We start from the raw sequence: 24435 nt of genomic DNA, 5'->3' as shown, positions 1-24435 counted from the left end.
TTGGTCAATTTTAAATGCGTCAACCAATCACATCCATGTATTTATAAAACGTGATAAATATTCTGAGTTCGAAAGCGAGGCTTTGCGAAAGCGAGGCTCCCCGTACAGAAGACTTCATGTTCGTGAAAGAGAGCTTCAAGGGTTCGAGCTGTACCGCTACAATGGTAGCTGCTCGAATTAAGTTGTCTCCCATCGGAATTGTTATTATAGGGCTTGTCGTTGTCGCGATAATCTACTACTTGTCAACCGATGGTGGAAGAGGGGAGTTTTCTCACAAGTATTTTGAAGGCGAAGATACCGTTTCAATGAAGCGACTCATTATGACAGCAATTCACCTTGCCGAGAAGGGAGGCGATGTTGTCCGAAAAATCCGTCGGGGAGAAGATTTGGGGGTAAGTCTTTTGTCCAACTAAAACCTTCTTACACTCCTGGAGATTTTTTCCTTTTACGCTATACGCAAGGAGAGTTATTAGAACCTCTTTGCTCACTTACCTTTGTTGTGTTTATCAATAGGTTGATAAGCAGCTTACCACAAAAATTGTCACCGATCGCCCGGATGTGTGTTTTCAGACCTTGCAAGCTTTTTTTGTGTGTGTGCACATTTAAAATTTAGAGTAGAAAACCGTTTCGGCATAAGTAGCAAATATCTCATTGTTTGGAAGAGTGAAGAGAAAATTATGCAATTTTGTGTCGTGGCAATAATAAACAACGCAATCTGTATGCTTTGCATTTTGACAACCGGCAACGTGGAGCAACTATTAGTTAATTTACACATGTTAAACTCTTGACGTGTACATTATCCGAACAGAGTTAGTCGTGAATACAGACAGACAAACGATTTAATTTTGATGTTGTGTTACCTACTTGTAGACAATAATTTAAGGTAGTATACTGTAATTAACGTGTGCACCAGTACGTCGAACACAGAACAAGCTTGCTAAGCTTTTAAATTCAAGTGAGATGCATGAAGTTTATATTTTGAAGTAACAGGGTATTTATGTTCAAAATTGTACAGAGGTTTTATCAGTTTTATTATTATTATTATTATTATTATTATTATTATTATTATTTAACCTCTCAAAACTATTTTTCAACAACTTGACCTTTGAAAACAAGCAACTTTGCATACTGAAAAACAAATTTTGATACAAATTATGGTATTTTTGTCCTGTTGAACCAAGTTAATCTCTCTGATGCTTGTGTGATGTCCAACAAGGGAAGATACTAAACTTCAAAATGCAAATAAGAAAAAAACAGTTCAATATTACGCTGCTGCCAAGTACTGTAATGATCCAAATACACTGTAGTCTGTGCTCTCAAACTAATAATTTAAAAGCACACCCCTCATTTAATTTTCAAGGTGCATTACACTAAGCAGACCTACCCAATAAGCACCTCTATTCCAATAATCTCCAAACCAGTGTTCTGAGATTTTGAATAGTTTAGATTTAATTGTATCTATTATTGTAGTAAATGAGATAAAACCGGTTTCATAGTTTGCGTTTGAGCAATGTCAGGATTAAGAAAAATAAAATGAGTGTTCAATCGTGACTGAAGCTCTACCTCCATGGACTCGCCAAAATGTTATAAGTGTCCAGAAGCTAATTAAACCATTTTTTTACAGCATACATTTGATGTTATGGCATGACTGGCCAGAATATATCTGTTGTGGTTCAATTTTACTTTTGGTACAATTTGCTTTTGTCCTTTGTTTAGATGTTTGGTAATAATAGAGTAAATTTCATAATGCATATGAAATAAAGGAAAATACCAAATTTTATACCATGCCATAGAAAACACAGCCAATCCGAATACAGGAAAGCCATTGCATATTTGACAGTATCTCATCCAACCTTCCCATTGTGTGCCATGGATATGTCACATTTATTGTGCTGGCTGCTGTATTGTCTATGGCATGGCCAATACAAAATAATTATGCAATTGCTCTCTAGTGGTATACCATAGAATATCCCTCTTATCACTTGTATTTTCTTAGTTTTCACACTTGTCTAAAGGCTTGTGTGTATACCAAGAAAATACAAGTAACTTATGGGATAGAGTGGTTTTTAGTGGAATTGTACATGCCACAACTTCATATTAGTTCCTACAATCCCCCTATAGTTAGTCATTCTTTTGTTTTCTAGTCTTTGTTTTTGTACACCACCCACTAATACTAATCAGCAGACAATATTAGACACTAACAAGTAGTTTCTGTTTCATGGGTTCAGTAAAATCACCCTATACCATGGTATACCACTCAAAAGCATTGCATAACTAGCAAGTACCAAGGGTAATACTGAACTGCGGTGTATCCAAATTTATCCAAAGGTTGAATCATTTGGTTCCACTTTGTTTCGTTTTTGCTTTTAAAGCTTAGTTCTTTCCTCCATTATTATTCTGGTCTTCATGATTTCATTTTTAACACACAGGAAGAAAGCAAGGGGCAGACACTTGAAGGAGCCAATAACCCTGTAACACAAGGAGACATGCTCTCTCACAGGGCAATGTTTTATGGCTTCAAAAAAGAATTCCCCAAGTTAAATGTAGTGTCTGAAGAACATGACCATGGAGATGTTGATTTGAGTGGTGTGAAGTCTCCCGATATCTCAGGGATAAATCTCAACGACAGACTCCACAACAAAGACGATGAGATGGTGTCAGCAGGGAACCTTCTTGTGTGGATAGACCCTCTAGATGCCACACAAGAATACACAGAAAACCTTGTCCAGTATGTCACCACCATGATTTGTATTGCTGTCAAGGGACGCCCTGTCGCTGGGATAATACACAAACCATTTCTTCATAAGACATACTGGGCTTGGCTAGGTCATGGATCATCAGATAACATAAAAGTTCCTGCAGAGAAAGAGTCAGCATTGAAGACACCAAGGGTGATAGTTTCAAGATCTCATGCAGGGAAAGTGAATGCGACAGTTAGATCAGCATTTGGTTCTGAATCTAAGGTGATACCAGCTGGTGGTGCTGGTTATAAGGTGTTGTCATTATTTGAAGACACAGCTGATTCTTATGTTCATGTGACTCTAATCAAGAAATGGGACATCTGCGCAGGGGATGCTCTCTTGAGAACATTTGGAGGAAAGATGACCACATTAGATAATGAAGCAATTGAATATGGTGATGGATCTAAACCAGCAAATGAAAAAGGACTTTTAGCATCATTACACAATCATGCAGAATTTCAGGAAAAGCTTGCACAGAAGTTGAAGTCTTAAGAATGTAAAATGCATCTGACTGATATAATTTATTAAGGCAATAATTTGAATCACATGTGCTTTCAAAATTTGTGCATGTTGAAATTGTTTGTTTAAAGATGAATCTTAGCATATTTATAACTAACAATTCAAGTGTTATGTATTTTGCCATGTCTTCTTTCTTACAGCAATGGAAACAAAGGACACAAGTTACATAATTTGTACAATTTTGGATGTAAATGGTACATTTATATTTTCTTTTAGCCTGTCATAGGATGTACACTAACAGGCAAAGTAGCCTTGCTAGGTAGGGAAGTCATTTTTGAGTACAAAAAGGTATTTAAATACTTATGCTGTACATTTTCATGTTGTTCATGTGCAAGTGTACATGTTTTGAAATGTGCATGGGCAAGGCATTTTATTCACTGACTAACACTGCCTCTTTAGGACCTGTTATGGCAAACTGAAAATCATTGATGGACTAGAGCATCAAAGGGGGAGTAACACTTTGCCTAGTCGTGTTATAGAAACTAGGATATTTCTGGTAATGTGGAGCAGAATTTTATAGCCTGTGCAAGCCCTGTATAAAAGAGAGTTTGCAAAGTAATGTTAACTTAATAATAATTATTCTGACTATCAAATCCCAGATTACAGTCAAAAATTTATGCTAACCTGATGCTGACTCAGGTTAGCCCCAAGGCACCCTCATGAACTCTCTTGACATTGAGGTGCAAAGAAAACCAAGTTTTTGGCACACTGCAACTGTGAAGTACTAGCCCCCCAAAATTTCACGTGCTAGTACTTGAAACTATAATTTGAATTTCCTAAAAAAAATTTCTCAAGAAACTTCACTTGCCCACCTGGCAACTGAAGGACAGAATCAACCAGCATGGCTGCAAAATCTACTAGTCTGGGCTATCAGAGACAACTTTTTTGGCATGCTGTGGCATGGCATGTGTGAGTTGAAGGCATTTGTCTGTTTTCTTTTCAAAATTTTAAGAGGTGGAAAACATTTTGTGTGTGCCTTGAGTTATAGAAACATGGGTGGTTGTTTGGAAAAGCCAGAATTGCAATGGAAACACAAGCTACAGACGAGATTCCTGAGCTGCGTTATTTATATCTTTTGCGAAACAACCAGTTGTAACCTCTAGTGCACACTGAATTGTAGCTTGAAAGGTTGGGGATCTTGCCAAAAACAATATTTTGTTTTTTCTATTCTTAATTTGGAAAGATCTTGGCAAACTAAGGGGACTTCAATTTTGCCATCCTACACTGTAGACTGCTCTTGACAAGCCCTTTGAAACTCTGTTACAATATATGGGTGCCAACATTGATCAAAGCAGCATAATGTGTTTATGTGCAAATGTTTATAGCTTAAATTTTGTACTCAATACCTGAATGTAACTTTGCATTCAAGTTTGCTCGATGGGTTTTAGAATTTGGTCTTTTTTATATCATGGGGGGTTGAAATGCCATTTTTATCAAGTAATTTTTTTTTGCTGGTAGTTGTATTTAAATTACAGTTTGTATGTAGACTATATAGACATGTTCTCAAGTCTCACATATTGCCAAGTTGGGATGTTAAATACTACTTTCTTTAATACCATATGGATGTGAACAGTAGTGGCAACCATTCCCTCTTTCAAATTTATTGAACTTATTTAAATGTTTTAAAATAATTTATATGCTTGAATATGTCCCTGTAATGAGAGATAAACTTTAGTGGCTTTCTCAAGAATATTTAATGCAAACATTACACATATTATTCATGCACATTTGTCAACTTAATTTCTAGCAGTTCTAGGTAAAGGCTCAATTTCCCATGCTCTCACGAGTCTGGTTATTCTCTGCAACAGGGGTTTCATTAACGGCTGGGCACCAGGCAAATTGACCGGCTGTGAGAACAATTTTGCCTGCCTGGTTTGACCATCTAGTGAAAAGTTTTTCCTATAAATATTAGAAGAAGTTCAGTTCAAAGAATTTTGCCCACCAGTGAAAACCAGTGTCCCTCCTGCTGAAAAGTCAGTGAAACCCCTGCCCCAAGAAGAGACTTCTGGGGAGTTGCATGGGCTCCTTTCCTAAACAGCTATTCTAGGTATCCTCGTACAGTCACTCATAAGCAGACAACCTTGCATCCAGTATCTTGTGTGAATAAAATCATGGTAAAGCATTCACCTGCAATGGGGAGGCATCTGCTGCAGCTGATAATGAAAAATATCTCCATAATGCCCTATATAGGGGGAGAGGTATGTTTTTCAGACTTCAGGTACATGTGTACAGGGTTTTCGTTAATATTTGAAATAGCAGGAGAGTAGTGTAAAGTAACAGGAGAATGATTTTTTAAAAATAAAAAAATGGCTACAGGCCTTTGAAATTTAGCCGGAGAATTCTACGTAGTAGCCGGAGAATTCTCCGATCCCCGATGCCTAATGAACACCCTGTGTGTATGTAAGGAACGGAAGCGATTTCACTAGTTAAGGTATATGAAAGGAAAAGGAAAATCTGTCATTAAGGTATTTAAAAGGGCCTTTAATAAAAATATTTCGAACAGAAACACTTTGCACCTGTAACTGGCAATGGTTGATGTTCTCCTTTACCCTAATACTGTTCATTAACTACATATCAAGGGTCTAGAAAAGGAAAGCAGAGTTCTTCAGTACGTATGCAGAGGGGGTACCTTTCTTGCCAAAAAAAGGTACATGAAAGGGCTACCTTTTCTGCCTAACTGGAATACAAAAGGATAAGGGTCGGGCCACCGAGCAGAGCCTTCCCATATAAAACTTTGTAGGGTACCCCACTGGGGGGGGGGGGGGGGGGGGGGCAGGCAACAACACAAATAACCAAAAAATAACCAAGCCACCAATACTATTTGAAGAAGGTGGGAATCAGTTTTATTAAGGAACTTATTTTTTGAGCCAAGGACTACTGGCACTTGATCAGTTCTAATTGTCCACAGAGATTTGTCTTGAGAAAGATTTTTCCTGGTTACTGACATTTCAGTAATCTGGGGATATATAAACTTGTTGCCTACACAGGCAACGTTGCATGTGCTAAATGAATTGTTGACATCTGCAGGACCAGATGACTTTTTCTAGACTGGCAGAAGTCAACCCATCTGGCCAAAAGAAAGCATGACTGGGGACTTACAGTGATATGATAAACGTGGGTTACCTCAGTCACCAACAAAAAGCATTGCCCCAGACTACGGTATTCAAAAACTATTACAGCATATTGATTTGACATTGACATATTATTAAAAAATATTGAGTCATTATTTTCTAATTGACGGGCAATATTGTCATTAATTCACAGTCTCCGTCCAGTTTGGCCAATAAGCATCCTCTAGATAAGACTGTCCACCCTTCCCTCTTATGCCTTTTTCCCACTGCGCTTCGCACTTCTTATACAAATACATCGCAGCTCTAGCATCTTCAACAGAACTGTGTTCGTTCACCTGAATATCCCACTTCAACAACTGTCTAGTCAGTCGTTTTAGCGAAGGCGTAGAGTTCCGGGTAAACCCGGCTAAGGCGCGCAATGGTATATGTTTTGATGAGTCCCTGATGAGATCGGAGGGGTGTCTCAACTTCAGTACTTTCAAATCAAACTGTAAAGCATGCCCTACAAGTATGCGTTTCTTGATAAGCCGTTTAACTTCCTTTCTTGCTGAGCGAAAGGTTATCGCGTTGTTCATGTGTTTGGGGCGGATACCACTCCATTGTGTTCTATAATCCGTGATGGGTTTGTCGGGTTTCACATACACGTCGTATACAACTTCACCATCATAGTTCACGATGCTACATCTCGCCAAAGCACTTGTCTTCTCGTCGCCGACGCCAACCATTTCGCAGTCTAAAGCAACAGGAGGCACTGTTTTCGACTTGTTGAAATCGTTCTTCCCTGTAACAACCGTATTTTTCAAGTTGTCTCCTTCACTTTCAACACAAAAGGAATCGTTTGAAGAACAAGTAGACATGTTGTCCACGGAAATTCTATCACAGTTATCGCGGCTTACTTCGATGTGTAATTTGTTCATATCCGTTCGCCGGCGGACATTTCTTCGATTTCTCTTCCAAAGGAAATGTTCAGGGTCTGACAGCTCCATTTTGATTGTCCTCTGTAGAACAAACAAGTGCAAAGTAAGCCCAAATTTAACGAAACCGGCAAATTGTTATGTCGCCACGTGGTGCAATCCGGACGCCATTTTGTTGTTGCGCAACAGAAAGGTCTGGTTTCTAGCTGCGGTGCATTCTGGTTACCTTCTGTTTCCTCTCTGTTCAGTTCTTTTTTTTTTTTCTTTTTTTCTCCCTCTCTCTGGTTTTCTTTCATTTTCTTGCTTTTCTTGCCTTTCTGTGCCGAAGTCGGTACGCAGACACAAGAGGACAAATTCCATACATGTGCATGCGGACAAAGAGATGACCAACCAAGATGAGGTCGAAAGGGCGTCCGCGATTACGGCAGGCTTAAATGTGATGTTTCAGCTAGAAAAAAATGTCGCGGACAATTGGGATAATTTTTGGAGATAGCTGATAGACTTGCCACAAGTCAACCTTTGCCTAATCCTTCGCTTATTCATCTCCCTCGAGCGAAGCAAGATGTATATCTTGTTTCGATCAAACTGTTCTCAGGAAGCACATACATGCAGGCTACTGAGCGCTAAAGCCGTTTGCGCTCAGAATGAACTCGCGTCAGAGCCGTATCTGATTCATTTCTAAAGGTGGACGAACCCTCTGCTGTCCTTCCGGAATTGGCGAGTACTTCAGTTTCCTTGTTAGTTCAGAACAAACGAGAATAAAATGCATGTCACAGGCGAAAAGACGACATTGATGGGGGATGGAAGAGCTCACACAATTACTTGTGCAAGAGCTAGTTTTCTCCAGACAAGCACTTCGGCTTAAACAATGACCGAAGGACAAGCACACTTCTTCAGCACTTATCTTCTGGGTGCGAAGAGATGAAGGTTGAACGAAAGTGTCTTGCTGGAGGAAGACCAAAAATGGGACAAACGTATGAGTACTAGTATTGAAATCACTGCTTTTAACACTTTTTTCTAATTCCACACTTCTCTTTGAGTGAGATAAGTTAAACGATTTGGGGAGCTTCTTCAGCCGGGACAAATAGCGGACAGATTGGATAACTAAATTCAATTTCTCAAACGTCTTAGTCCAAAAGGTTAATGCGCCCCGGCATTTTCAAGAAGATTGTAGCCCGATAACTATTCTTCTGTTGCTCCATGGACGCGGTCTTGCAAATGTGCCTTTAAAATATTTACTAGTATCATGTACTCTTGTCTAATTGCTGCGATTTTCTTACGCGTATGTTGTTACAATTCGATTGTGAAATAAAAGCCTGAAAAAAATCAGGCTTTTCTTTCACAACTGCTCAAATTGGGTGTATAACTGTAGACTACGAGTAGTTCCGTTCGTTGTACGTGACGCGAAAGAAAACCGCAAGAAAAAAATGGCCGCGCGAAATCCTGGGAGGAAGGAGCGCGCTCCTCACCCCTTGGATTTCGCGCGGCCATTTCATACCTGCTTGTAAACAAGGACTAACAGACATAAACACTGAGATATAGACTTGTTAATTCTCTATCGCTTGTCTCGATGACTCCCAATGCTATATCTTTCATTTTCCTTTATTTGAAAACTAAAGAGTTCGGGTAGAACCGCTTATTCCTATACTTTTGTGACTGTATAGCTGGTTTTCACATGACGTCACTAAAATTCAAACTACAAAACTATTGATCTTCCTGAGATTTAACTTTAGTGATGTATAAGAGCAGCTGAAAACTAATATTTAAACAAATTTTCGTTCCGAATGGGTTCTTGGTTTTGATACACTACACTCGAATTTCTAAGCTTTTGCGTAACGCGGCATTTACATGACGGCCTAGAGAGCTGTCATTATGGTTAAAAAAGTGACTTATTTCGGGAAATTTGGCTATCTGAAAATTTCATGTCTAAGAAGAAGTATTGTTTTAATGTTTTAGAGTTCCTCGAGGGATAAATTCAAGCTTCTGTGGAAAAACTCAGTGACAGATGTTTCTGTTGGTTTCCGGCCGCCATGTTAGTGCCCATCCGTATGGGCACCAGCATGGCGTCTCCATACAAATCTCTATAAATTTGTGTAGAATCTTCCTCCGCATATCTTGGAGAAGAAAAGTTGCTGTGACCAGAATCTTGGCGAGAGTCTTTGCATATTTACCTTCTCTCATTTCCCAGATTCCGGACTTAATCTATTGAACGGTTTTGAGTTTTATTTTGATCTATTTTGAATGGCGTGACACTGAAAACCAGCAATTGTGATGTTATTGTTATTTCTTTGAAGTTAGGCTCAGTAATTTAAAAAGATCGCCAAAATTGCTACTACAATAATTACAAAAAGTGAACCGATTGCCAAAAGACCTCTCTGCATTTCCCTTTTCATCTGCTGGCCATATCTGGTCGCGGGAAGTGTGCCAATAATTTGACTTTTGATATTTTCATGTGGGAAGGCAACCGTGGGGACCTCGAACTCCAAGAAATCACACAATGGCTTCCATCCCTCTTTTACGTTGTACACTAACAGCTTGTCAGCGGGAACAATGGACTTTACACGGTGGTTGTGGATACGATATTGCTTTCTTATAACAAAGGTGGACTTGGGGTTACAAGATCCAATGGTGGCATTAAGGAATGAATGCAAGACGTACTGCATTTTCCTCGCGGTTGGCGATAACATGGACACAATACTGGATCGCATAGCAAAGTAGAAATTCAAGTGACGCACAAGACTTTCTATCCACGAATCTTCTTCTCTCACGCTCAAAATCACTTTACAGTCAGGAAAAGCTTCCAGTATTTCCTCGTAGAAGAAGTTTCCAGGCATGTCGATGCATACATCAGCATTCTGATAAACTCTCTTGACATCAGGTTTGGCGCCATTTTGGAAAACATCAAACCAGTGATCTCGGAAGTCAAACATTTGCTCTTCCCAGTCGAACACCGTAAACCCAAGGTACCGCAAGGCTTTAGCGATTGATTTAGTACCGGTTTTTGCATATCCTGCACAGATGATCTTCATGAGTATACCAAAAACAGTGGCCGTGATTTCAACTTATCTGTCGACCTTGTTCAGGCTCTAACCGGCCCACTGGTCACGTAAAGTAGATCATATTTACATTTATGATAAAATTCATCTACGCATGTTTGTAAATATTACATAACTCCCCTGTTATGTCACGGTCGACTGAGGGATAGACTGGTTAATTTACTTTAATCTCGCTTGTTTAGTTGTTGTTGTTTCAGTTTGTTTTTACTATGTTTTTACGTCATAGCCGAAACCCTTTTGAGAGCACCAGATTGACATGTAACAAGTGGCCTTTATCAAACAGGGGCGAAGCCACCATAAATGCACGGACACTTCAGTTTTCTCTTCAGTGCGCACGTCGTGCAAATTGCACGCCATGTACGTACTTACCAAATCAATCATGATATTGAGACTCACCGCACAATTTGTTTTACTCAGTCACGTAAACGTTGAAATTGGTATCTCAAGCTTTCCTTTTCCTTTATTTCAAGAAAAAAGTGTTAGCATGTGTTAGGGTGATAGCGCTTTATTAAGTTTTTTTTTACTCTATATATTTTCGTGACTGAATTGTGACAAGGTATTTCGGCATTTGCATTTAACAGATTATCTTTGATCCTAAAGGGAAGCCAGAGCGATCAGCCATTGAATTGTAATATATATACGCACGATTTGTAGCTAGATTCGATTCCTTGCGACAAATTAAAAATTTGCTGATTCATTTTAATTCCCTGCTAAATGAAAGTGAAAACAGTTTACGTTGTTTCAACCCGGTAAATAACTAAAAGTTTAAAAATAACGATATCGATTTTAAAAGCTAACGATTGATTTAGCCCTTCAAGGGTTTAAGACAATCTTTTTACGAACTTGACAATACACGGAAAAATTGAGTAAACTCTCATTTTGCAGTATCACTGTGGAGTTGATCTCCCTGAACAAACCAAAGAGTATGTATCAATGGTAGTGATAAGCGCTGCGACGTCGTTACTATTACTCTAAAGTTAGGCTCAGTAATTTAAAAAGATGGCCAAAATTGCTACTACAAAAATTACGAGAAGTGAACTGATTGCCAAAAGACCTCTCTGCACTTCCCGTTGCATCTGCTGGCCATATCTCATCTGGGGAATCGTCTTCGTTATTTCAGCTTTGACGTTTTCACGTGGGAAGGCAACAGTGGGGACTTCGCACTCCAAGAAATCACACAATGGCTTCCATCCTTCTTTTACGTTATACACCAACAGTTTGTCAGCGGGAACAAGGGACTTTACTCGGTCGTTGTGAGAACGATATCGCTTTCTTAAAACATAGGTGGACTTGGTGTTAAAAGATCCAATGGCGGCATTGAGGAAGGAATCCAAAACGTAATCCACTTTCCTCGCTGTTGGCGATAGCATGGTCCTGGTCTTGGTTCGTAAAGCATACAATGAATCCAACTGACGCACTAGACTTTCTACATGATCCACGAATCTTCCTCTCTCACGCTCAAAATCACTTTACAGTCAGGAAAAGCTTCCAGTATTTCCTCATAGAAAAAACATCCAGGCATATCGACGCATGCATCGGCATTCTGATAAACTCTCTTGACATCAGGTTTGGCGCCATTTTGAAAAACATCAACCCAGTGATCTACAAAGTCAAACGTTTGCTCCTCCCAGTCGAACACTGTAAATCCAAGGTGCCGCAAGGCTTTAGCGATTGATTTAGTACCGGTTTTTCCATATCCTGCACAGATGATCTTCATGAATAAAGCTACAAAATGTCACCTGCTCCACTGCTGTGATGTCAATTTGCAGTCGTTGTTTTTGCTCTAACTGGCACCGATCTAAGTAAAGGAGTGAGTGGACTACATTTACATTTCTGATAAAATTCGTCTACGTGCGTTGGTAAAGATTACATAACTCCCGTGTTATGTCACGGTCGACTGAGAGATTAACCTGCGATCATACCCTCCCTCCCTTATATTCAGACGTGGGGAAGGAGGGCGCTTTTTTCCCTTCTCCCTTTTCCCTTCTTCTTTCCAAAAAAAAAAAAAAACGCCTGATCGCAGGTTACTGAGATTTCTTTACATTGTGATCACTCTTGTCTTTTGTCAAAATGTTTGCACTATGCTATGACGTCATACCTAGCAAATATATGCTGGTATGCAAAGGACTGGTGACAAGTGGCCCTTGCTAGTATGATTGACCAACGACTTTTCTTTGACTCAGTCATATAAACAGAAGAATTAATTAGTGTTTAACGCATTCCTTAATTTTCCTTTCTTTGGGAGAAAACGATATAGAACGACTGCTGTTTGAGTTTCTTATTGACTTTTTGGATGACTGTAAAACAGTGGCATCGTAAGCCAAAGCGACGAGGTGTTGAGTTGTAATGTGTAGATATACAGTCACGCGATTTGGGCGTAAACGTGATAAGACTTGATGATTCTTGTTATTTTCTGCTCAGTAAATTCAGGCGAAAACAGTTGTTTGAGCGCAGCCATTAGCTAAAAGTTTCAGTATTGGTTCACTTGCGCTAAGTTTATTGTATAGTCCTTTTTAAGCACTTATAATACATAAAGGTAAGAGGAATGCGTGACGAACCGCCGCTATCAGTAGCAATCTCCTTCGCAGTTGCTCGGACCGAGGTCACGCAAACCTCCCAATGCCCACGCGGCTGCTTCAACCCGACAAACATTTCTTTCTTGAAATAAACCAATCAAAGTCCCGCTTTCATTGCCTTGCTAAGGGTCGCGCCAAAAATGGTCTGGGTTTCTCCGGGAAAGATAACATGAAGACGGCAAGCTACGCTATGATTGGTGCAACGTCTACAATAACTAGGCGTTGATTGGTCCAAATTAAATAGAATAAGGAAAGACTCGAAAAGGAATGTATGTTGGTTTTAATACAACCGCGTCGGGACGGGGAGCGCTGCGTGAGCTCGATCCGAGGCGGAGGCTGCGAAGGAGACTCGTAAAGAAATCAGGGTTAAATTTCTGCCTTCAACGAAGACTACCCTTCTTCTATGTATGATCGCACAAATTTTCTGACACGGCTACGTAAACGGTAAAGTTGGGATTCAAAGCTTTTTTCTTTCACTTGAAACTTACTGAACTTACAGTACAAGCAATTGAATTAACTCTCCTAATGGAATATTGCTTTTGTATCGGTTCACAAAACAACTTGTAGACTTGAAGATTACTCCGAGGCCAGTTTCATTGACTTTTACAGATGGCCAGAATTGCCACTACCATTATTGCAAGTATTGAGCCGATTGCAAAAACAACTCTCTGCACTTCCCAGTTCACCTGCTGGCTACATCTGGTCATCATGGCCGTCTTAAGAATTTCTGCTTTGATATTTTCATGTGGGAAGGCAACAGTGGGTACTTCGCACTCCAAGAAATCACACAATGGCTTCCATCCTTCTTTTACGTTGTACACTAACAGGTTTTCAGCGGGAACAATGGACTTTACACGGTGGTTGTGGATACGATATCGCTTTCTCATAACATAGGTGGACTTGGTGTTAAAAGATCCAATGGCGGCATTAAGGAAGGAATCCAAAACGTAATGTTTTTTCCTCGCTGTTGGCGATAACATGGACACAATATTGGATCGCATAGCAAATAATGAATCCAAGTGATGCACAAGACTTTCTATCCACGAATCTTCCTCTCTCACGCTCAAAATCACTTTACAATCAGGAAAAGCTTCCAGAATTTCCTCGAAGAAGAAGTATCCTGGCGTATCGACGCATACGTCGGCATTCTGGTAAACTCGCTTCACATCAGGTTTGGAGCCATTTTGAAAAACATCAACCTAGTGATCGAGGAAGTCAAACATTTGCTCTTCCCAATCGAACACCGTAAATCCAAGGTACCGCAAGGCTTTGGTGATTGACTTAGTACCCGTTTTGAGAAATCCTGCACAGATGACCCTCATGACTAAAAGTAAAAAAGTGACTGCTTTTCTGATGTGATGTCAGATCCACTCTTTGTTTTGATCTTTATGTAACCCGCCAGAGTCACGAACACATCTAAACGGCGCATTGATCCATGTAAAGTCGTGGGTAGAGCTCATTTACATTTCTGATAACGTTCATCTACATATGTTTGTTTATGTCATGGTCGACTGAGGAATGGACTTGTTAGATTTCTGTCCTTCGTGTTGGACTGGCATGTGGCTTGCATGTTGTCTAACATACCGAGTTCAACTGTTCTCGTATCCTTGATCACGCTTAGCGTGTCGATTAAAGTTGAAGTATCTCTAGTGTGACTCTGGCGCGCGGGCCAATCATTGACCACATTGTAAGTGAATTGCTATAGTAGACTTTGCAGCTTTTTTCCCGCAAAAGAGACGGTAGATCTATCCATTGAGCAGGTACAATTACTGTTTAGCTCCCCAACAATGATGACATTCCGGTGTTTAATCCGCCAAACTTTCTCTAACGTGTCCTGAAATCGGTCAAAGAACCCAGAGTGTAAGGGAGATCTGTAAATAATTCCTAGAGTGTAAACCTTTCAATGACTGTATTCTCAGATTTTTATATTGTATGTTAACGTTTTTGTTTTCGTTTTATCTTTTTGTTTGTGGCAATACCTGGAAAATAGCGATGCTTACGATTTTATAACGAGCTAAGTGTATTAGACCACATTAATAAAGGTTTACTTAAAGGAAGTCAAACGCTTGCTCTTCCTAGTCAAACACCATATATCTAAGGTACCGCAAGGCCTTGGCGATTGATTTAGTACCGGTTTTTCCATATCCTGCACAGATGATCTTCATGAATATACTAAAACAGTGAACTGCTTTTCTGATGTGATGTCAGTTTACCAGTTGTTTTTGTCCATATGTAACCCGCTAGAGTCACGAACACATCTAACCAGTCCACTGATCCATTCAACTTGAGTAACGGCGTGGGTAGATCACATTTACATTTCTGATAAGGGGGTCCCCCATACCTCTTCTGAAAACAGTTTCACGCATAAGTAATTGGCCTTTTCACGCGTCACGAATTCGAAAAATTCGAAAAACAGCTTCACGTTCACAGAAAAAGCCAGCAATCACGTTTCACGTAAAAATGCAAAGGCTAAATCATGTTTCACATAAAAATACAAATTCTATTCACATTTCGCAAAACATACAAGTACAATCATTACAAAAATGTATTTCAACATTTTACCTGACATTACAGCAATGTGCCACAGTAGATATAGTTGCACATGGCCATCTTTTCGTAATTTCAGACTCTGTTCTCGTTCATCAGCATGTCTTACTAGATCTTTTGTGGGAGAAATCGCTTCAACTCCAGTCTCATCGAGTGTTGAACATATTACACCCTCTTCAGCTTTAATTTCCATCGTCACAGTCTCTCGTCATGGTCCCCTGGTTCTGATACTTTTTTTTTATTTTAGAATCCACATGTTTTTTGAGATTTTTGGGGGAAAATAGCACTGTTTGCAAGCGCGTCGAATGGGCAGGTTTTACATCTAGTGTGGTGTAGTTTACGAGCTTTAATGACGGCTTAAATCTCCAAAAAAGTGAAAAATTATTCCCGCAAAAGACGTTGGTTCACAAATCACGGGTAACTTAATGCATATTTCACGGATCACGAAAAAATCGAAAACCAGTTTCCCGAGGACGGAAAAATATAGATTCATGAATCACGGAAAAAATAAATCCCAATTTACGCTTCACACAAAACAAAAATGTCCATTTACGCGTCACGTCACAGGAACCCTCTGATAACGTTCACCGGAAGCTGAGGATTCAAACCTGCAATTTCTTCTGATGGTAAAGGAACTTTCAACTGGCACGTAGCCGTTTTGTTTAAGAGAATGTTTTTAAAAAAGTTGTTGTGATTGTTTTCTGTGTTCGGGAACATCTCCCGGTGCTGGTTCACAATCAAGGGACTGTATCTTTCGATGGATGCGTTTATTTTTCTTCCAATCTCTTGTACAATTAATGTTACAATCTCATCGTCCATTCCTCTTACATCAATGGCTTATACATTCCATGGAATTTAATTACAACAAGAAGATCTGTTAGATCTTATAACCGCGCTTTTAAAATTTAACTGTTTGCTTAGCACTACCGTCGGAATGTAGTGCACATTTCAAAGCAGTCACTGATGATTCTTTTCCTACTGTAGACATCACATCACTTGATCAACACAAACTGTATTACTGCACCATCAGTGGTAGCCGTTAACAAATCTCCGATAACGTAATGGTCCTAATCTAGAACTTTCTTCGGGATATGTATGGTCATGAACGATATGAACCACACGATAATAACACTATTAACAACAGCTTTCTTTCTTTAAAGACATGATTAAATTTGATTGGTGTTTTCCACGAGTAAAGGGCTAGCAAAGTAGACACACAAGTCATGTAATTTAATAATGAAACTCTATCCCGACCGATGTATCGATTTTGGTCACTCCAGTGGCTACAGATTGAAAACGTGACAGAAAATTGGCGTTACTTTCGATTCTCACCAAATTTGGACAGTGGGAAGATCTCATCATTAGCCAATTACAGGCCATTTTTCAGCTCTTTTCGTCACATCCTCCCCCCTCGGGAGAATTTTGTCAAGTTAGCTATTTTAGTATGCAAGCCACCGTAATGGTGGTCGCTGTCGGCGAAATGTTTATTTCAGGGGCACCCAACGGATCGTTTCGGTAAATTATTTGTTCGGAAGGCCTTTAATCCCCTCTGATTTTCTGAAGAGAATTGTCACCTCGAACTTTCGTGATATGAGAAATTTAATGTCTGTTGTTTTCGAATTGTAAAAAATGTCGTTTTAGGTACCGAAAAAAGGTCAGCTATCATTTTCGGAAAGGCGATAAGACCTAAGGTTTTCGGGGAATGGACGAAAAAGCCCTAATAAATTCGAGAATATTCAAGTTCCCCTAGAATAACCGAACAGACAAAACTTTTTAGCGCAACCTAAAATTAACCTACAGAGCTTTAAAACTACTCCAGATAACCTAAAACAGCGTTTAAAAGCATTTGAGAGAAAACGGTCGTTGGGTGCCCCTGTTATTTGCTCAAAATTGGGGCAAAATCTTTCGGAGATGGAGGTCAGGACATTGGTAAGGATACAGAAAGTAATATGGGACCAGTTGGTGGCTTCTAAGGCTGAATTTATCCAGAAGTAAGCTGTATTTTCGTTTTCGTGCCGAAAGCCACGCGGTGAAATATTATCGGTTTGTTCTGCTGTCTTGTTCTATTTTTTTCTCTTGGTCATTTTTGTAGCCCGCCGAGGCCATTCTTTCGTCTAAATGAGTTGAAAAAAGTTCGAAAAAGATGTTCCCATTCAAGTTTAAGCTCTCAGGCGATAATTCTGGAGTTTTTTTTGGCCGAAACGTCGGCTTTGTTGTGTTCGTGTTTTTCGGTTGCTATAGGCGACCGTTGCTCCCTTCGTTAGGTCAAGTCTGGGGAGTGAGGTCACAAAAAAAATTCTAATTAATTCTGGTTTTGTTCGATTTCGCTGAAATTTTAGCACGATAAAGCTGGATTGTTAAGGAATAGATTTACCTTCTGCCGATGTGTGGTAGCTATTAACGCTAAAGTGATATATCGCTTCGATGTCAGGGTTTTGAAGCGATTTTTTTTGCAACGTGTAGGTTCGGCGTGATTTTGTACGTAATCTGAGATTTCTGTTGACCCTGAAGAAACAAGGTTTGGCGAGTAAACATTACAGATTGCGTAATTCAAAGTTGGCCGTGTGGAGATCTGCGTCTGGTCTCCGACAAAAAAAAAAATTAAAAAAAATAATAAACCAAGGGTAGAACATGAACCGCGCTCGGCCCATGGCCGCGCGGTTAACAATACTGCGGTTATATTCTTGAGTCGCTAAACCCTATTGTATTTCATAGCCCTAGAATTAGCTTATAATTATTCTTTGTTACCCCAGGGAGTGTACCTAAGCGTCACGCTACGGCGCAACATAACAATTCGCGTTGCGTGATATGGAAAATTGACTATTATCAGACATATTGCATTATTTCTGAGCAGTTTTCCTTATTCATGCAAGATATATCATCGTAAACTGTGAATGTGATTAACAAATCTCAAATGAAAAGTTAGATGTTGCGAAGAAATAGAGAATTTGGTGGATTAATCATTGAAAACTAGAAATAATCTTCTCTAAGTCCATCGTCACTGTTTTAACTTTTCTTATTTTTAATAGTCCTTTTTATTTACTCTTAGTAAACAAAATATGGTTTTCTGATACTTTCTAGATCTTAGCAAAGGGCTAAGGTCGCACTGTTATCTCTATTACTTAGAGCAAGTATCAATAATGATGATAATAATAATAATAATAACGATAACGATAACGATCATGATCATGATAATAATAATAAAAATATTTACAGAGGATGTCACCAAGCTAACTCTAAGTTAATTGGGTGGTCCTTTATCTACATTACTGCAATTTACTATGCGGAATTAAAAACTGTATGGATGGATGGTAAGTTGTCGCCATCTCTAGCATCGGTGCTTATGCGGGAGGTCAACCGCAAGTAAACCACGTGCAAGCACTTCATAATTATTTTTGAGTTATTAATGTACAATAGAATGGTCGAATTGAAGACAGCTTTGTTGATGGTACCTCATTTAGTTCGGGCGGCTAGGATGAAACTCCGATGTTGTTCACATACAGTCTGTGTGCATATAAAGAACGCCTTCGGGGTTCTTTATGTGTTGGAGGTGAAGAAAAAATAACTTAGCTCATCATTGAGAGAGTCAAGATGCGTTCCCAATATTTAGCTTTATACACAGCTAAATTAGCCAAGCAATACCAGATTGAGAGACTGGGAAAAATGGGGCATGCTAGGGAATCCGACGTTCGTAAGATTAACTTACTAAAGTCCTGAAAAAAAGAACCATTTTACTTCATTAAATAACTGAGTTTTGCAGGTGGAATCCATGGTCTATACTTTAAATCAAAGTGGTTTTCCTACGCAAAATCTCTCGCGTTTGTTGTCGGCTCATTTCTAAACGGTGGATAAATTAGAGTTACACTTTAAGTTCAGTATTTTAATATAACCCCATAGGAAGTTGATTGAGAAACCGGAGAAATACACGACGGGAAAAATAAGAAAGGCACCTGCATTAATTTGCACTGGAATGAAAATGAAGAATTAAAGTCAAATTGGCCTGTTATCAGCCAAACAAAACTGGTGGAGTGCTTTTCTCAGTCCTGTGATTAATAAATTTAGACGAAATTAAAAGTGATTAAATTTATGAAGAATATAAAAGCAGAAACCGACACAACGTAAGATGATTTTTTTTGAAGGTGTACTATATTTCGGCTGGCCAAACCAGCCTTCTTCAGGTGCAATGAGACTTTTACATTGGGACGTGTTTTTATTATGTAGCATTTTTTCGTAATACCGAAAAAACGTAAAACGTAAAACTAAATTTATGGTTTATTCAGTTTATACATGTCTTGAGTTTTGATTTTTAGCTAACGTACAAGACAAAAACGTGAACAACCTCTCGTAATACAATATATGTGATGTGGTCTTCATTAGATCAAGAAAGAAACTAGAAAAAACGATTATTGACGTATGATCGACCCTCGAGTACCTGAAACAGTCAGTGTTACTATTTACTCTTAGAAAAGTGTCACTGATATAAGCAGAAGGCAAGAAATATTCCTACAATTACTATTAGAACTGAACCAATTGCAAAAAAACCTCTCCGCACTTCCCATCTCATCTGCTGGACACATCTTGACACAAGTAACTTCGCAGTAATTTCTGCTTTGATATTTTCATGTGGGAAGGCAATAGTGGGGACCTCGCACTCCAAGAAATCACACAATGGCTTCCATCCTTCTTTTACGTTGTACACCAAAAGCTTGTCAGCGGGAACAATGGACTTTACACGGTGGTTGTGGATACGATATCGCTTTCTCATAACATAGGTGGACTTGGTGTTACAAGATCCAATGGCGGCGTTAAGGAAGGAATCGAAAACGTACTCCATTTTCTTCGCTGTTGGTGATAACATGGACCCAATCTTGGATCGTAAAACATACAATGAATCCAATTGACGCACTAGACTTTCTATCCACGAATCTTCCTCTCTCACGCTCAAAATCACTTTACAGTCAGGAAAAGCTTCCAGTATTTCCTCGAAGAAGAAGTTTCCAGGGGTATCCACGCATACGTCGGCATTCTGGTAAACTCGCTTCACATCAGGTTTGGCGCCATTTTGAAAAACATCAACCCAGTGATCTACAAAGTCAAACGTTTGCTCTTCCCAGTCGAACACTGTAAATCCAAGGTGCCGCAAGGCTTTGGCAATTGATTTAGTACCCGTTTTTAGTAGTCCTGCACAGATGACCTTCATAGTTACGGCTATCCGAAGTTTAATGCTCCCGTGACTTCTATTCTGTCCGTTCCTTCGAGTGATTTTTACTTGGTGTATCACATGAATCGTATGCTATTGGATGTCAAAACAAACCACTTGAATCGCACTGATCCATGGAAAGTCAAATTTGCATTTTAGCTCTCGGCATATGCCTGCAGATATTGCGCAATCTTCCTAACGCTTCGCACGGTTAAGGAATTGGCATAGGGTGACTAATTGTTTTCTTATGAGTTTTGTTAAAAAAAACCTGACCCTTTTTAAGACCAAATCTTTCCATTTAGCATTTCTGGCCAATAGCCCACTTGTCTGAGTTTCTCCAGGGTACGGACTGGGGTTAAAGACCAGAAGGGATTGTGACAAGAGGTTTCTTTTCATTGAATTGTCGATGGGGCAAGCGGCAGTTAAAATAATTTTTTACTGATCTAACTGCACTCTCTTTTTATAAAAATATTGTTTTTCTGTCTCAGGCAGAATATGCTTATCTTTCTGCAGATTTTGGGTTGAAATATTCTTGTGAATGGTCTTAATTTACAGGGTATGACATTTCCGTTTGAGAACGATGTATTGGGGGTATGAACTGCAAGCATTTGGTGTCTAGATGGCATTAAGTAATTTTGGAGCCAGATCGACCTCAGGCAACTCTGACCAGGTTACGCTCGTTGCTGTTATGTAAACAACAGGTAAAATGCAGTTTGATACACAAACAAATTTATTACGACGAACAAAAAAAAGGGTGAAAGCCGACAAGGACTGAAGGTCAATTAAGACTTGACTTGAACAGGTCTTGCTTCAGAGCAACTGCTAATGCGAAGGCTTGTGTGCAACTGACTAAAACTACAGCGTGCTACTGACAATTTCTTATTGCTTTAACACTATGTCATATCCTGTGACTCAAAGCATAAACATTTCCCATGCCAAGATTCCTAAATGCTTTCAAGCTAAATGAAACGGGAGTTCTTTATTCATTGACGGATGCTTGTTTACCTCAGAGGAAATCACAATTTAACTGACATGCCCTAAAACAGACTATTTAGAGTGGCAACATAATAACTTTTGGTTTGTGTGACAGAAATCTGGCAACTGAATTATACATTCCTGTGCACACTAAAAGCTGGCACATGTACTAATATACTAACTAAAAATATCCCACATTCTTAGAAGAAAAATTAAACTTGTGAAATTAGTCACACGATAAAGCCTATTGTGACACATCGATATTAGCATCGAACACATACACATGAACGGCCAGAGTTTTACACAGTTTAGTTAATATAATTGAATTGTATTTACAAATTTTCAGTCAACAATAGGTGTATACGCACGATTTGGGATAATTTTGATTTCTTCAGGCCAAAATTTACTACCGGATCTTTTTTAATTCACAGCTAAACGAAGAACGTGACTAAAACACCACACGAAAACATACGAGTAACATTCGAGTACATACGCGTAACATACGAGTACAAACGAGTACCACGAGTACATACAGACACATACGGTAATATACAGGTTTTATACGAATACATAGGAGCAACTGGCGATCGTAGGAGGATAATAAACATGAAATTGAATGAAATGATACCCCCTCCCCCCGTAACAGCACGCCACACACACAGCCCGAAGCTTTTACTATGCTCACACTTCGAGGAAAATAATTCTATGAGACATTTTCGAACGCAAAATCTTGTGTGCAATCATCGTAATCTGCGTTTATTTGACGCGCAACGTCGCATCATATCACATCAGTGCTTAGGTTTGTTTGTGGGTGTGTGGCGCGCGTATGTCGGACGTATGTATGTGGCACACACGCATGGGTTTGGTACGCGCGCTTGTGTGCGTGTGCAAGACATGACCCGCGCACATGTAAAAATGAAATCTAAAGAGAAAAATGGTACATTTCAAATTTATTATCTTTCTGCCATCGTATGTTGCTCCAATGTATTCGTATGTAACCAATGTATTCGTTCATAGCCTGTATATTACCGTATGTGTCTGTATGTACTCGTATGTTACTCGTAACAACTCGTATTTTACTCGTGTGTTCTCGTATATGTTACTCGTATGTACTCGTATTTTACTCGTGTGTTCTCGTATATGTTACTCGTAAGTATTCGTATTTTACTCGTGTGTTCTCGTATATGTTACTCGTATGTACTCGTATTTTACTCGTGTGTTCTCGTATATGTTACTCGTAAGTACTCGTATTTTGCTCGTGTGTTCTCGTATGTTACTCGTATGTACTCGTATTTTTTTGGAGTTTATTTCTCTCAGCTCCATTATTTACAATCTAGTAATTATCTACTTAACATTCATATACTTACAATAAACTATACAGTGAACAATCAATAACTACTACCTTTTAATTCTACCATTAATGACCGCTATTCCTTTCGACAATACAAAGAGCACTTCTGTAACACTTATATTTACATTAATTTCTTATACTTACATAATCACTGAATACAAGAAGAATTAAGACATTGCTTTGCATAACCTAAAATTACTTTACATTCAATGATTAGGAATTCCTTTAATTATAATGAAAATTGTGAAACTAACAAGAAAGTGGAGGAGACATCTTTTGCTTCTCATGTTTTTTATGCTTCGATATGTTCGGTTCTGTATTTTTAAAGTAGATTTTGTTTACAGAACACGTATGTTACTCGTGTGTACTTGTATGTTACTTGTATGTACCCGTATGTTACTCGTATGTCCTCGTCAGGTTTTTCGTAAGTACTCGTGTGGTGTTTTAGTCACGGTCCTAAACGAACGAGGAGCAACTGCTAGTGTAAAGGCTTGCATGCAACGGACTAAAATTAAACTACCGTGGTGGAGCACTCAAGAAGTGGGTAAAACACTCGACTACGTCTCGTTTTCTACTACACTTATTCCGTGCTCAGATCAACAGGATCTAACGGTTTCTAGACTTTCTGGTCCAGAGGAATATGGCCGCTTTGTGGCTCATGAAGACAAACATTTTTGGGCCGGTTCAACAACATCAACAACAACAACAACAACAACAGCAACTTCGACACTTGAATGATGAGCTATCATATCCAAGGTCACCCATCAGCTCTCTTGAAAAGCTTACGTCTATTTAGGACATTAGGGATAACGAATGGTCTTTGCGAGCATTTACGAGCATGCGAGCAATGCATTTATTTTTGCGAGCACGAGCAGTGATCAAATTTGTCTTGCGAGAAGCGAGCACTTTACTTGAAAATACGGATGGCGAGCAGTGAGCACTTCGTAAATTTTCGACATTAGATCGCATGGCATACAATGAATCCAATTGACGCATAGCACTTTCTAACCACAAATCGCCCACTCGTACGCTCAGAATCACTTTACTTTCAGGAAAAGCTTCCAGTAAGTTGAAGTATCGCCAGTGACGGTCAATCATTGACCACCGTGTAGTTGAATTGCTGCAGTAGATTTGTATTTTTTTTTTCCCAGAAAAGAGGGGCAGTAGACCCGTCGTCCATCGATCGAGCAGGTACAATCACCGCTTAGGTCACCAACAATGGCGACATTCCAATGCTTAATCCAAACTTTCTCTAACTTGTCCTGAAATCGGTCAAAGAAACCAGAATCTGAGGGAGATCTGTAAATAATTCCCAGGATGTAAACCTTCGAGTTAGCATGAATCTTTAGCCGTTTTCCCTCTAAGTAGGGTGACTCAAGAGACAGACTTTAAGCGTGTAGCCGGCAGATTCTAGCAACGTAGGTCAGTCAACCACCACCAATAGTATCGACGCTGGGCATTGGTTATCTACGTGACAGATTATTT

At 39.3% G+C, this 24435-nt stretch overlaps 3 protein-coding genes and 3 pseudogenes across 4 annotated transcripts; 1 reads left to right on the top strand and 5 right to left on the bottom strand.

Moving 5' to 3' along the window:
* The first annotated feature begins 24 nt into the window (after positions 1 to 24).
* LOC145464325 (inositol monophosphatase 3-like) lies at positions 25 to 6012 on the top strand. The gene is made up of 2 exons (XM_081448170.1): positions 25 to 392; positions 2430 to 6012. Exons 1-2 carry the CDS (start codon positions 117 to 119, stop codon positions 3231 to 3233), a joined length of 1080 nt encoding a protein of 359 aa, XP_081304296.1. The 5' UTR covers positions 25 to 116; the 3' UTR covers positions 3234 to 6012.
* Positions 6013 to 6087: 75 nt separating this feature from the next.
* On the bottom strand, positions 6088 to 7928 carry LOC145463381 (uncharacterized; annotated as a pseudogene). Its single transcript, XR_014041324.1, has 2 exons — positions 7472 to 7928; positions 6088 to 7329 (listed from the first exon to the last, which is right to left on the bottom strand). The product of XR_014041324.1 is annotated as an uncharacterized LOC145463381 (transcript).
* Positions 7929 to 8749: 821 nt separating this feature from the next.
* On the bottom strand, positions 8750 to 10276 carry LOC145463457 (uncharacterized). The gene has a single exon (XM_081447211.1). The coding sequence runs from the start codon at positions 10272 to 10274 to the stop codon at positions 9546 to 9548; it is 729 nt and encodes a 242-aa protein (XP_081303337.1). The 5' UTR covers positions 10275 to 10276; the 3' UTR covers positions 8750 to 9545.
* Positions 10277 to 11284: 1008 nt separating this feature from the next.
* On the bottom strand, positions 11285 to 12029 carry LOC145463455 (uncharacterized; annotated as a pseudogene).
* A 1441-nt stretch (positions 12030 to 13470) lies between these two features.
* On the bottom strand, positions 13471 to 14199 carry LOC145463456 (uncharacterized; annotated as a pseudogene).
* Positions 14200 to 19722: 5523 nt separating this feature from the next.
* LOC145463773 (uncharacterized) lies at positions 19723 to 21814 on the bottom strand. Its single transcript, XM_081447565.1, has one exon. It carries the CDS (start codon positions 20622 to 20624, stop codon positions 19896 to 19898), a length of 729 nt encoding a protein of 242 aa, XP_081303691.1. The 5' UTR covers positions 20625 to 21814; the 3' UTR covers positions 19723 to 19895.
* Between the last annotated feature and the right edge of the window lie 2621 nt (positions 21815 to 24435).

Source organism: Orbicella franksi, chromosome 12 (genome assembly GCF_964199315.1).
Source record: "Orbicella franksi chromosome 12, jaOrbFran1.1, whole genome shotgun sequence".
Classification (NCBI taxonomy): Eukaryota; Metazoa; Cnidaria; class Anthozoa; order Scleractinia; family Merulinidae; genus Orbicella; species Orbicella franksi.
The sequence above is the reverse complement of the archived record's forward strand: the minus strand, read 5'-3'. Positions and strand labels throughout refer to the sequence as shown.